The sequence below is a fragment of the Mercenaria mercenaria genome, chromosome 1 (assembly GCF_021730395.1).
Source record: "Mercenaria mercenaria strain notata chromosome 1, MADL_Memer_1, whole genome shotgun sequence".
Taxonomy (NCBI): domain Eukaryota; kingdom Metazoa; phylum Mollusca; class Bivalvia; order Venerida; family Veneridae; genus Mercenaria; species Mercenaria mercenaria.
Genome location: NC_069361.1, coordinates 94,743,704 through 94,756,911, shown reverse-complemented (window position 1 = coordinate 94,756,911; position 13,208 = coordinate 94,743,704). Strand labels below are relative to the sequence as shown.

At 33.3% G+C, this 13,208-nt stretch overlaps 1 protein-coding gene across 2 annotated transcripts in view; it reads left to right on the top strand.

The window, feature by feature from the left end:
* The window catches only part of LOC123529710 (spastin-like), a 56,937-nt gene extending 44,608 nt beyond the window's left edge, over positions 1-12,329 (top strand). For both annotated transcript variants that reach the window (XM_045310223.2, XM_045310215.2), the window contains one exon: positions 2,060-12,329. In XM_045310223.2, the coding sequence (XP_045166158.2) occupies positions 2,060-2,182 (123 nt within the window). In that variant the 3' untranslated portion in view covers positions 2,183-12,329. The remainder of the gene's footprint in view (positions 1-2,059) is intronic.
* Positions 12,330-13,208: the final 879 nt, after the last annotated feature.

The window sequence follows — 13,208 nt, the reverse complement described above, 5'->3', positions numbered from 1 at the left end:
TTTTGCTTTTATCTTACTGTAAGTTCACATAAACATTGTCCAGCATACAAACAAAGTATGTGCAGAGGCTGGGCCCATTATACCCAAATTCAAGGTCACCAAGTTGTTATACTTGGAATTATTTTCATGTTAAATTTTTTCAAAAGCTTCGTTTATAGAAATATCTTTGTTACTTTAAAAGATAATGACTTGAAATTAAAACTATTTCTTTATAATCATCATCTGCATGTGTGGTTACAATCCCCATAATGCTGATTGTATTTTTTACAGAAGTATGCCCCTTTCATACTTAAAAGTGTTTTGGCAATCTTCACATTCTAGATATAACTTAGTACAATATAAGATAATGACTTGAAACTTAAAATGTATCTTTATCATCATCATCTGCTATAATAATAAATAAAATAAAATTAAAATAAATAAAAAATAAATTTAAATATAATTTGAGTTTAGCAAAGTCTTTATACTTTATGTGCATGTAGTTTCTTGGACTGTTTTTAGCTCGACTATTCGAAGAATAGTCTAGCTATTCTACTCACCCTGGCGTCAGCGTCGGCGTCGGCGTCGGCGTCACACCTTGGTTAAGTTTTTGCATGCAAGTACATACAGCTATCATTTAAAGGCATATAGCTTTGAAACTTATTTATTCTTTTTCTAGGTCAATTACCAACCTCACTGGGTCAAGTTCCATAACTCTAACATGTATTTTGAGCAAATTATGCCCCCTTTTGGACTTAGAAAATTCTGGTTAAAGTTTTACATGCAAGTTACTATCTCCAAAACTAATGCAGATATTGAATTGAAACTTCACATGTGTCTTTGGGGTTATAAAACTAGTTGATAGCACCAAGTCCCATAACTCTGACCTTCATTTTGGCCAAATTATGCCCCCTTTTGTACTTAGAAAATTTTGGTTAAAGTTTTGCGTGCAAGTACATACAGCTATTACTAAAAGGCATATAGATTTGAAACTTATTTTTTCTTTTTCTAGATCAATTACCTACCTCACTGGGTCAAGTCCCATAACTCTGACATGTATTTTGGCCAAATTATGCCCCCTTTTGGACTTAGAAAATTCTGGTTAAAGTTTTGCGTGCAAGTACATACAGCTATTACTAAAAGGCATATTGATTTGAAACTTATTTTTTCTTTTTCTAGATCAATTACCTACCTCACTGGGCCAAGTCCCATAACTCTGACATGTATTTTGAGCAAATTATGCCCCCTTTTGGACTTAGAAAATCCTGGTTAAAGTTTTACATGCAAGTTACTATCTCCAAAACTAATGCAGATATTAAATTGAAACTTCACATGTGTCTTCGGGGTTATAAAACTAGTTGATAGAATCAAGTCCCATAACTCTGACATGTATTTTGGGCAAATTATGCCCCCTTTTGGACTTAGAAAATCCTGGTTAAAGTTTTGCGTACAAGTACATACAGCTATTACCAAAAGGCATATAGCTTTGAAACTTATTTATTCTTTTTCTAGGTCAGTTACCAACCTCACTGGGTCAAGTTCCATAACTCTTAACATGTATTTTGAGCAAATTATGCCCCCTTTTGGACTTAGAAAATTCTGGTTAAAGTTTTACATGCAAGTTACTATCTCCAAAACTAATGCAGATATGGAATTGAAACTTCACATGTTTCTTCGGGGTTATTAAACTAGTTGATAGCATCAAGTCCCATAACTGATATGCATTTTGGTCAAATTATGTCCCGTTTCGAACTTAAAACTCTTTTGATATTTAACATTTTGGGTAATAATTTCCTGCTTCTGTGACAATATTTCGAATAGTCGAGCTTGGCTGTCTTACGGACAGCTCTTAGTTTTTTATATAATTTAATTCCATCAAAATAAAGAATGTCAATACCCCTTCCATACTTGACCTTTAACCCTGCTGAGTAGTAGGGTCTTTTTATATCTTGGTGTATCTTCCTTATAAAGAAGAGGTCTCTTATTGAGACATAAACTCATTTTACTGTCAAATCGCCGAATAGTGGAGCATGCTGTCTTAAGGACAGCTCTTGTTAAAATTTAATATTTGGTTTTACAGGTTCGGCCAGTGAAGTTATCTGATTTCCTGGAATCACTCAAGAAGATACGCAAAAGTGTTCCTCCTGAAACGTTAATGAAATACACTGAATGGAATAACCAGTATGGAGATATGAATGTGTGAACATTTACAATATCGAGGAAAATGCATTTAACAATAGTTAAAAAGGAACATTTATGCCATGCTCAAGTGATTGAGAAAGAAAGTTTATGCCAAGCATACATAGTGTTAGAAAACCTTTAACCAGACTTATACAGTGCCTAAATAGGAGAAACTGGTGGAGAAATAAATTTAGACAACCTGTTGTAGTAGAAACTAGAAAGGATTGGAAAAGCAATATATGTCATAGCAGTCATAGAAATAAATATTGGTTATATCAGAAAAATATTCCAGTATTGGATAAAAAATAATATACAAATTTGACTGAAGCTTTCCATTCCAAAACTTGTAACAGACATAAAGTTAACAATGTTTAATAATATGTAACATTCTTATTTTTCACAAAATCTGTTTTTTTAATAATTATACAGACTTCATGCCAATTTTGTTATAGTTGTACATACTGTATATTAAGGCCTAATATGTTCTTTAAATGTGCTAACTTTACAATGCAAAATATATGGATTAACAGTTGTATAACATGCATTAAATGATAGTGCTTTAAACAGTAGAATATGTCCAACCTCACGCATTGAAACTGGAAACATGTGAAGGGCCCATAGAAATTTGTCTGAGAGATCGCTAACTTGAGTCGTCAGCAGTTCATCAGTTTACAGAAGATATTTGGATCTTATTTACTAGAGAAGTATCTGTAAGAATTAATAGAAGTATCTGTGAGAAATAATATTTACTTCACATAAAGTAGTATGTCTTAAACAATGATATGTTGACATTTCTTGATGTTATGGTTCGACTGTATGTCAGTTTTGATTCCATCATGAAAGCACATTAACAATCGGTAAACAAGTAGACAATATTAGCTTATGAGATAAAATGTTTAAGCAGAGGGAGGTATTTGAATGATACAATTTGGACAGTATTGTCACCACTCTGTTGTTATCATTATATCTTACAATTGTCATATTTTCAATGTCATTTGCACTTGATTCCATAAATTTGTAAATATACACACATATATATATTAAGACAATATTCCAACATTAATTTGATGATATTGTCACATCGTCTTTCACTTAAGGTCATTCTATATTTATATCGTATGAATTAGAAGTTGGGACCAAAAGTAAAGCTGTTGATATTACAATTAGATGTATGGCAGATTGGAAAATTTCTCGGTAAAGAGAAAATACATTAGTATATATTAGCACCACAGACTGGATAATAGTTGCAATATTTTAATTTTGATTATATTCAACTTAATAATCAAAGAAAATTTTATTACTTTTTCAAAAATATAACAAGCTGTGAGACATAAATTCTATGCTGCTGACTATAAAAAGGCAAACTAAATGTGATCTGAAATAAACAAGATCTGCAGTGTCTTTTGAGAGGTTGGTGTTTTAACTGTTTGTGAGATTTCGATTGTGAACATATAGGTTAGAGTTTTACGTTTAGATATTTAGGTTAGAATTATGTTACTTATGTAATATTTTGTTCATAAATCTAGTCATTCTAAACACAGTTTATTGTTCCAAAATTCTTTGGACAGATTTAACAAACTGTCAGACTGTTGAGATCAGAGCGATGTGTCCAATCTTTGTTACAAGATTTAATTCTTCTTTTGTAAAACAGAAATTCAGTTTTAATGTCAGTTTAGCTTTTAAGACGAATGTCACTTATGATACAAACAGAAAAATACAATGTAAATATGCAAGAAATGCTACCGTCCCAGGAATTCATAGACACAGCAGTATATGTAGGAAGGTAATAATCATGAAGTCATAGAGAAATAACATTTTCTCATATTTTTCAGATAACCTGTTATTGAGATAAACATATAATTGATAATCTTGTTTCCATTAGACATTATCTTGTTTAGAGGATCTTAGATATTTAGATACAAGTACTTGCTATTGATTTATTCAGGCAGACAATATGGCCTATCGTTTTATCTTTACTGGACTCAATATGTTATATCATCAGAGGCATTACAGTACAAGTAAAAAGCTGTCTTTATTTGAGCTTGAATTTACGGAGAAAAGTTTTATATAGGTATATAGATTAAGCATATGATTTTTAGCTAAACTGAAATTTCTAAAGATACAGTCTTACTTCATTCACTCGAACATGATGGGACCAACAAAATTTGTTTGAGTTATGATAGTTTGAGCCATCAAACAAAATAAATCAGATAGGGATTTTGCTCGGACATGATGATGAATTCAAGCGAAGGGTTTTCTTTGATTTATCTGAGTTTGACTGAACAAAGTTTACCTGTATTTATGCTAAGTGCCTTTTTGGGCACAATTTTTTCCTCTAGAACTTTTAGAATACAAAATAGATTGTGTACAAATAAGACAGTTTGCTGAATATTAGAGTGAAGAGTTTACTACTTACATAAGATACGGATTTCAGTTTCTAAGTACATGTAATGGTTCAAATTTATTTTTGTTTTTGAACTGAAATGTATGCTGTACATAGCTTTTATGATGAAAAATTCAAGTGCTAAAAACAGAAACAGGCCGACTGAATGCCAGTGGAATTACTGCATTTAAAGAGCATTGTGTGGGTATATTTTTCTATTGCTTCGGTTTTATTGTCTGTCAGAAATGTTTTATCTGTCCGAGCTGGATGCCAAAGACAGTTGAGCCACGCCATGGGAAAACCAACATAGTGGGTTTGCGACCAGCATGGATCCAGACCAGCCTGCGCATCCGCAGTCTGGTCAGGATCCATGCTGTTCGCTAACAGTTTCTCTAATTGCAATAGGCTTTGAAAGCGAACAGCATGGATCCTGACCAGACTGCGCGGATGCACAGGCTGGTCTGGATCCATGCTGGTCGCAAAGCCACTATGTTGGTTTTCTCATGGCACGGCTCAGTCGATGAATGTGATAAGAGATTCTGTTAAAGACGTGTAAAATAGTTTATTTTATGAACCTTCAAAAACACAATAATGCAAAGTTTTAATTAGGGCAAATACTCCATAAAATTACTGACTTCCCAGTAGGCATTTGACGTCGGTTAGACGTCGTATAGACGTCAGACCCCGACGTCGGATTAACGTTGGATTTTGGTTGGATTTGCAAACCGTTTAGACGTCGGATCCCAATGTTGGCTAGACGTCGCAATCCGACCATTTTCTAACCACTTTCCAACCAAAATCTGACCAAATTTTCAACAGAATTTGCAATCAAACAAGTAATCAACACATGTATTTTATCATCTTTATTTCACATGATAGCGACATAAGTCTAATATCATAAATCCAAAAAAGGTAATCCAGTAATTGAAACTTTCAAGTTTAGTCATGTCTGCATGATTCTTCAACTCCACTAAAATTCCCATCTGAAATGTATAAAATTTGACAGTTTCATCATTTCATAAAATTTGAAAACTTATACAAGTATGCTAGAGCTATTACTAAAGCACATAATTGCTACATGCAAAACAAACATGTTATATTTTAAATTCTAAAATAATTCTCTATAACCTCATAAAATGTAATGAAGTTTTATGTTAAACGCAATTGATTTTTAAAGTAATAAACATAATGCATCAATCCTTGAAAGAATACGTAACATTAAAAAGAATAACTATTAAACTAAGTACAACTTTCAAAAATCTGCTACTCACGTTGCGGATCCGTTTGTGTAAAGTATTTATAAACTTGCTATCTTATCCCACAAATATCAAATTACCGGAAGACTTGTGTAAACCGATGCAGGCTTATCTCGCGAAGGCATGGCTATTAAACAACATGTGTAGAAGAAGATCCTTAGGTGAATTTAGAATAATTTATACATGTGTATAGAATGCAATTTTTTCCTGAACAGTTTTAAATTGGTAAAAAAAAATTTGTTTCCGAAAATAGACAATCTCATGCGACATAACATAATTAATGATAATGTTTGATGTGCTAATGAACTATTATTTATAAGCGTATGTTCAGGCATAACTACCTTTAAACTATTATAGCAAAATTACACCAGTTAATTCCATAAATGAAAACATTTAAACAACAGACTTTCTGTCCAACCTAATTCCAACGTCTCCTAGACGTCTAAGTCTGACGTCTATTAGACGTCGTGGTTATGACGTTGGTTAGACGTTGGATTCAGGTCGCCGACGTCGCGACCAAAATCCAATGTCTAACCAACGTCGGTACGACGTCGGGTGTTTACTGGGTTATGATTCATCTGCTTATACGTTTCAATTTGAAGTGATCTGGTTTCATGCTTTCAAATACATTTTGCTGACAAACTGCTTATATTATCAAGTTAACTTGCAATTTGAAGTTTCATACATTGATATCTTATAGAAAACCTGCTAGATGTATTTACTTCTGTCAGATCTGAGATTGTAAGAAATATTACTTTTCTGATAAATTAAACTGCTGAGTTAATTTTAGGTCGTTTTTTATGCACTCGGAGTTGCCCTTGTCCATCCGTCTGTCCATCAGTCCGATTTTGTGTTGTGCATATCTCATATATTTGACCTAGAGTCATCAAACCCCACAGGATTGTTACTCAGCATGTGAAGTTGTTGGTCTGGTGTTTTACTTGAAATTTCACACAGCCAGACTAGAGTTTTGGACCTTGACTAAGTCATAAACATGCAAACAGTGACAGGAGTGGGGGCACCAGTGTCCTATGGACACACATCTTGTTCCATAATGTAAACATGTTTTAGACTAAGAAAGATAACTTTCTTAATTTATCATTGTTTAAATATCTTGCCAGCCTAGTGTATAAATAAGTTTAACGCAAGTGATGATTTCACTTGTTGTTGTTGTTGTTGTTTCCTTTACTAAGATAAATGTAGAAAGTAATGAAAAGATCTAAGAATTAAGATCCACGATGCTTGATACAGAAATAGCAGACAAACTTGAATGTTAATGAATTTGGCAAGGGTAAAATTGGCATACTTCTTGAAGGCATAAACCCACTAAATAACTGTCATTCTTTATTCTGTATAATGTTCACCAACTTCATATCAAACTACAGTTTAAGCCCAGCCCCTTGCAAATATCTTCTGAATCAGTATACATTTTCCTGATGAACAGTAAATAATGTACTGTGAAATCATAAATATTCGTGGTGGACTAATTTTCGTGAATTGCGTGATTTAGTCATCCACGAAATCTAATCCCAACGAACAGTTTAATTCCCATTCATTTTATGTTCAAAAGTTGAAATCCACAAATACATATCCCTACGAAATTGCCGTTTTGACCAAAACCACGAAATTTCATGCCCATGAAATTAAATGATTTCACAGTATAAAAAGCAAAAGAAAAGAGGGGGCTATTTTCCATTTAGTCACAAAATAAACTGCTAAGCATGAGATGCATATTAAAGTGGTGATACTGGGATATGCCATCATTCTGATGAATTCTGAAGTGCTATTATTTCATGATGAAATGTCTACCAAAATGTCAAGCATAGATGCTCCATGAAGTTTCAGCAAGAAATTGCATCAAAATTATGGAAAAATGCTTGAGCAAAAACAAGAATCTGCCATTATGCAATCACTATAATCTTAATTGGGGTGTAAATTGGCCTTTCACTGTCTGTATACCTGAAAGCAGATTAATTAAGAGAGTTCCTTTGCTGTTATTTTATCTTTACTGAAATGATAATGTTTGCTTATTAAGGACAGGTTGTTTGAGAGATGTACCTAGCATGTGCTAGTAAGCATACAGAAAGGTGCTAAAATATAGTGCCATAGAATTTCCTTAACCCTTAGCCTGCTGGCGGCGATTGGTTTTGCCTTTGCGACCAGTGCAGACCAAGATCAGCCTGCACATCCGTGCAGTCTGATCATGGTCTGCACTGTTCGCTATTCAGTCAGTAAATTTTCAGTGAAAACCCCTTTGAGTAATAAGTGGTACTGTCCAAATTGAAAGATGGACCAGTCCATTATAGAAATATAGCAGGTTAAGGGTTAAACGCAACATTTTAGCTAATAAAACTGCCAAAGTAATTTATATCAAAATGTTTGAGACTGGATAGTGATCAGAGGTACATAATTATCATTTAATCACTCCTTACCACCTTACCACACATCTTCATTAGCACGTCACGTAGTTGAGTAACAGAGAAAGAGTAGAAGAAATAACTCCATGTTCTGACAATTCAACTCAGCCATATTGTATCATCAGGTTGTCAAAGGCTGATTTTGTGTTGTTTAAAATATTTCTGGATTATGAATCATAACTTATCATTTCATTCTAATGATTCTATTTACTATTAAATTTTGTTGTTTGACTTTTACATTCTATGTTTTCAGGGAACAAATTGTATCAATAATCCGTAGTAAGACTTGATTTTTGTATTATATTGTGGGTCAAATTTTTTAATTTCTTTTTACAAAATTTTGAATGCTCATTATCAACACATCTTTTCAAGTGAAAGAAATTCCCTTTTTGTAATATAATTATGCAATTTTTAAACTGTAAAGTTACGCTGTTAATATATAGTTTGCTTACTGTATGAAGTAACAAGCCAGTTGTAAAAATATAGGTACAATAAATGATGTGCCAACAAGTCAGATTTGGAAAGTCAAAACATAAATTATATTTTCACATTAGTAAAATCAGCATTTTATTTTCACAAAAGCAGAGCTTTTTCAAGGAACATATTTAATCACAGCATAGAGATTACCTCTACATTATGATACTAAGACATTTTGTTTTGTTTGTTTGTTTTGGGTTTAACGCCGTTTTTCAACAGTAAATACTAAGACATGTAACTTACAGTTTATTCATCTCTTATTGGTATTTTGCTGTTAAATAGCTGTATGATGACTGTCGTTACACGATTAACATGTCCAGACACCTTCAAAGGCTTAAGTAATCTTAACATATCATAAATATTCCAGTGATCACTCAGGCCTTTATTGCAATCTTTCTTGTAAAATGTTATAGATGAGAGGCTGTTAGAGACATAGTCACATAGCCTTAGCCTCTAATATAGGAAACAAAGAAATGAATTAAAAATTTCCATTTTACATAAAAAGGGAAATAAGAAAAAAAGGTTTTCTTAATGATAGGTTGATCTTTCCAGAAAAAACTTGGAACTGGCCTTAGAAAGTTAAATTAATTGTTACAACTTGAGGTGAACAAAATTGTTAATTTATCCATTGAAAATTTGGAATTAGACTGGCATCAGTCGTTAGAGTCATAAAATGTAAAGCACTGGCCATAGAATCAATCCTCTCTGATACCACTTTCTGAAAAAAATTACAATATCTCTTGCCTCTGTCTCTAACGACTGGACAAATGCGATTTTGAACCGGACAGATTTCATACCCGCTAGTAATCACCATCTCATTACGATCATTGCAAACCTGTTCATGATGTAATGTAACCTTTGGCCGACTTCCCCAAGAGTTCAATAAGCAGTGCTTTGCTTTTATGACTTGGTGAGTAAGATAGAGAGAGAAATCAAATTTCACTAGTAAGTATAAATAAATTACAATTTAAATATGAAAATGTGTGTATCAAAATACTGTCAATTTAATTCTAAGAGGGAAGAGACTGGAAACTGAAAAAAAATCCAAAAAAAAATCATTTATTCAATATATCTCCAAAGTTTTTTTAGCTCACCTGTCACAAAGTGACAAGGTGAGCTTTTGTGATCGTGCGGTGTCCGTCGTCCGTCGTCCGTCCGTCCGTCTGTCCGTCCGTGCGTCCGTAAACTTTTGCTTGTGACCACTCTAGAGGTCACATTTTTCATTGGATCTTTATGAAAGTTGGTCAGAATGTTCATCTTGATGATATCTAGGTCAAGTTCGAAACTGGGTCACGTGCCTTCAAAAACTAGGTCAGTAGGTCTAAAAATAGAAAAACCTTGTGACCTCTCTAGAGGCCATATATTTCACAATATCTTCATGAAAATTGGTCAGAATGTTCACCTTGATGATATCAAGGTCAAGTTCGAAACTGGGTAACGTGCCATCAAAAACTAGGTCAGAAGGTCTAAAAATAGAAAAACCTTGTGACCTCTCTAGAGGCCATATATTTCACAAGATCTTCATGAAAATTGGTCAGAACGTTCACCTTGATGATATCTAGGTCAAGTTCGAAACTGGGTCACGTGCCATCAAAAACTAGGTCAGTAGGTCAAATAATAGAAAAACCTTGTGACCTCTCTAAAGGCCATATTTTTCATGGGATCTGTATGAAAATTGGTCTGAATGTTCATCTTGATGATATCTAGGTCAAGTTCGAAACAGGGTCATGTGCGGACAAAAACTAGGTCAGCAGGTCTAAAAATAGAAAAACCTTGTGACCTCTCTAGAGGCCATACTTGTAAATGGATTTCCATTAAAATTGGTCAGAATGTTCACCTTGATGATATCTAGGTCAAGTTTGAAACTGGGTCACGTGCCTTAAAAAACTAGGTCAGTAGGTCAGATAATAAAAAAACCTTGTGACCTCTCTAGAGGCCATACTTTTCATGGGATCTGTATGAAAGTTGGTCTGAATGTTCATCTTGATGATATCTAGGTCAAGTTCGAAAGTGGGTCAACTGCGGTAAAAAACTAGGTCAGTGGATCTAAAATTATTAATATCTTTTGACCTCTCTAAAGGCCATATTTTTCAAAGGATCTTCATAAAATTGATCTGAATGTTCGCCTTGATGATATCTAGGTGAGTTTCGAAACTGGGTCACATGCGGTCAAAAACTAGGCCAGTAGGTATAAAAATAGAAAAACCTTGTGACCTCTCTAGAGGCCATATTTTTCATGAGATCTTCATGAAAATTACTGAGAATGTTCACCTTGATGATATCTAGGTAAAGTTCAAAACAGGGTCACATACCTTCGAAAACTAGGTCAATAGGTCAAATAATAGAAAAACCTTGTGACCTCTGTAGAAACCATATTTTTCAATGGATCTTTATGAAAATTGGTCAGAATTTTTATCTTGATAATATCTAGGTCAAGTTCAAAGCTGGGTCACATGAGCTCAGAAACTAGGTCACTATGTCAAATAATGACGTCATACTCAAAACTGGGTCATGTGGGAAGAGGTGAGCGATTCAGGACCATCATGGTCCTCTTGTTTACTCATGTCAGAGGGTAGATTAATCTCTGCAATAAATCACAAAATTATTTTCCTATCTACAGTCCCCATGCAGATTCATGTTAATCAGGCTACTTTTCCTAATATAAACCGAGATGTGTTACGCGTACACCTTTTCCTGCTAAATTTCTATAATGAACATATCCATCATTCAATTTAGACGGAACCATTTACTGTTAGAAGGGGTACCAAAAAAGATACTGACTGAATGGCAAACAGTGCAGATCATGATCTACACTGGTCGCAAAGGAAGAATTAATTGTGTCCAGCATGATAAGGGTTAACTGGATTTGCGATTTGGTAAAATGTTTCTGTGCAAAAATAATCACGTCTGCAGTATTTGATAAGTAGTATTTTTATGAAATTAAGTTCAACTTTTGACAGAAATAAATGAAAATTAAGCGGTCAAAAGACTCATGCAAGAAATATTTATATTGTAAATACACATGGTTTTAAGGAAATTTCATGAAAATATGTTATAACACAGGATCTTCATCTGCATTAAATGCCACCAAAATATTATGACATACACCCTTTCGGGTAAAATTTCATACTACCGGTACTTGTATTTCCATTAACTACATCTCAGGGTATCAAAAACATGTCCATGTTTTAAATAACCACAGTAATGGTTATGCCATAATATTTGATTTGAGTTTTTAAATTGCACAGAATGTCTGGCTACATAGATTTGCCACTGTTACTAACTAGAAAAAGATAGTATAAAAATAAAATTGTTCTTTTGTAAATAGAATGAGTAAATCGTAAGTATAATGCGCAGTTTAAACTATAAGTAGTTTTAAAGGTCCATAATGATTTATTATGAGCCATTAATTATCTTTTATTAACTGTTACAGGCAGAATTTGTTAACGACAGCCTTGATTGTTATGATGCATCAATTTCCTTTTTTGAAAAAGTAATTTTCATTTGTAATCATTTCTTAAAGTCAAACTAACTAGTGATTTCTAAAGCAATTTTAATGATATTATATTGAAAACATAAGCTCCTGTCATATTTTCTACAATAATGTAAACAATTAAAAAAAAAACAAAAAAAAAACATTTCAAAATATGTGAATGTTAAAATAAAGTCCAGCAGCAGCTATTCAGCAACTATAAATGCCTAACCAATTACTTCTGCAGGAAAAAGGCTTTACTTTCTGTCAATTCTAGAGAAAAATCAAACATCTGGTACAGGTCATTTGAAATAGTCAATTCAGTTAATCTTGTTGCCGGTCAGTTTGGTGTGGCTATTGACAAGTGCTACTAATGGCTCTTCATGATGTTATATAACCTCAGAATCGCATTTTATAAGTCTGTTGAGATGAGCCTAGAGAGAAAATGTTTTTCTGAGAAAATATCAGTGTCAGTATGAAGAAATTAGTATTATTACAGATTATTTGATCTCAACAGACTTTGTAAGTCTAATTTGGAATGGGTGATAATTAGTATATATATATGGTCACAAGGCAGTAAATATTTAAGCCATTATAGTTGTAATATATCAGTGTATATATATTGAATACACCCTACTTTTAAGCTTTCTGTGACAAATGTCACAGGAGTTATTGCTATACCCCTGCCATCATTGTCGTGTATAGACACATTGTTAATGATTCTCAGTAAGTTTGTATCTCAGTTATTACTTGTCACAACTGAATGAAGCTTTATACATGCCTTTCCAATTATAATACCAACTGATTGACCAAGGTCCTTAAATATTGCTGTCATTTACATGAAATTATGCCCCTTTTTGTACTTACTTAATGTATATTACAGTGTTTCTTGCTCATCCATTCCACCACCCACCAGATATTACAACCTCAAAAATACTTTTCAAAATGTGCTCTTGTTAAACTTTGCATCTTTTACAGTGAACTTCAGTGTCTACAGACAACTCTTTAAGTTAAGCAGTGTTACTGTTGTTTAACCTAATAAT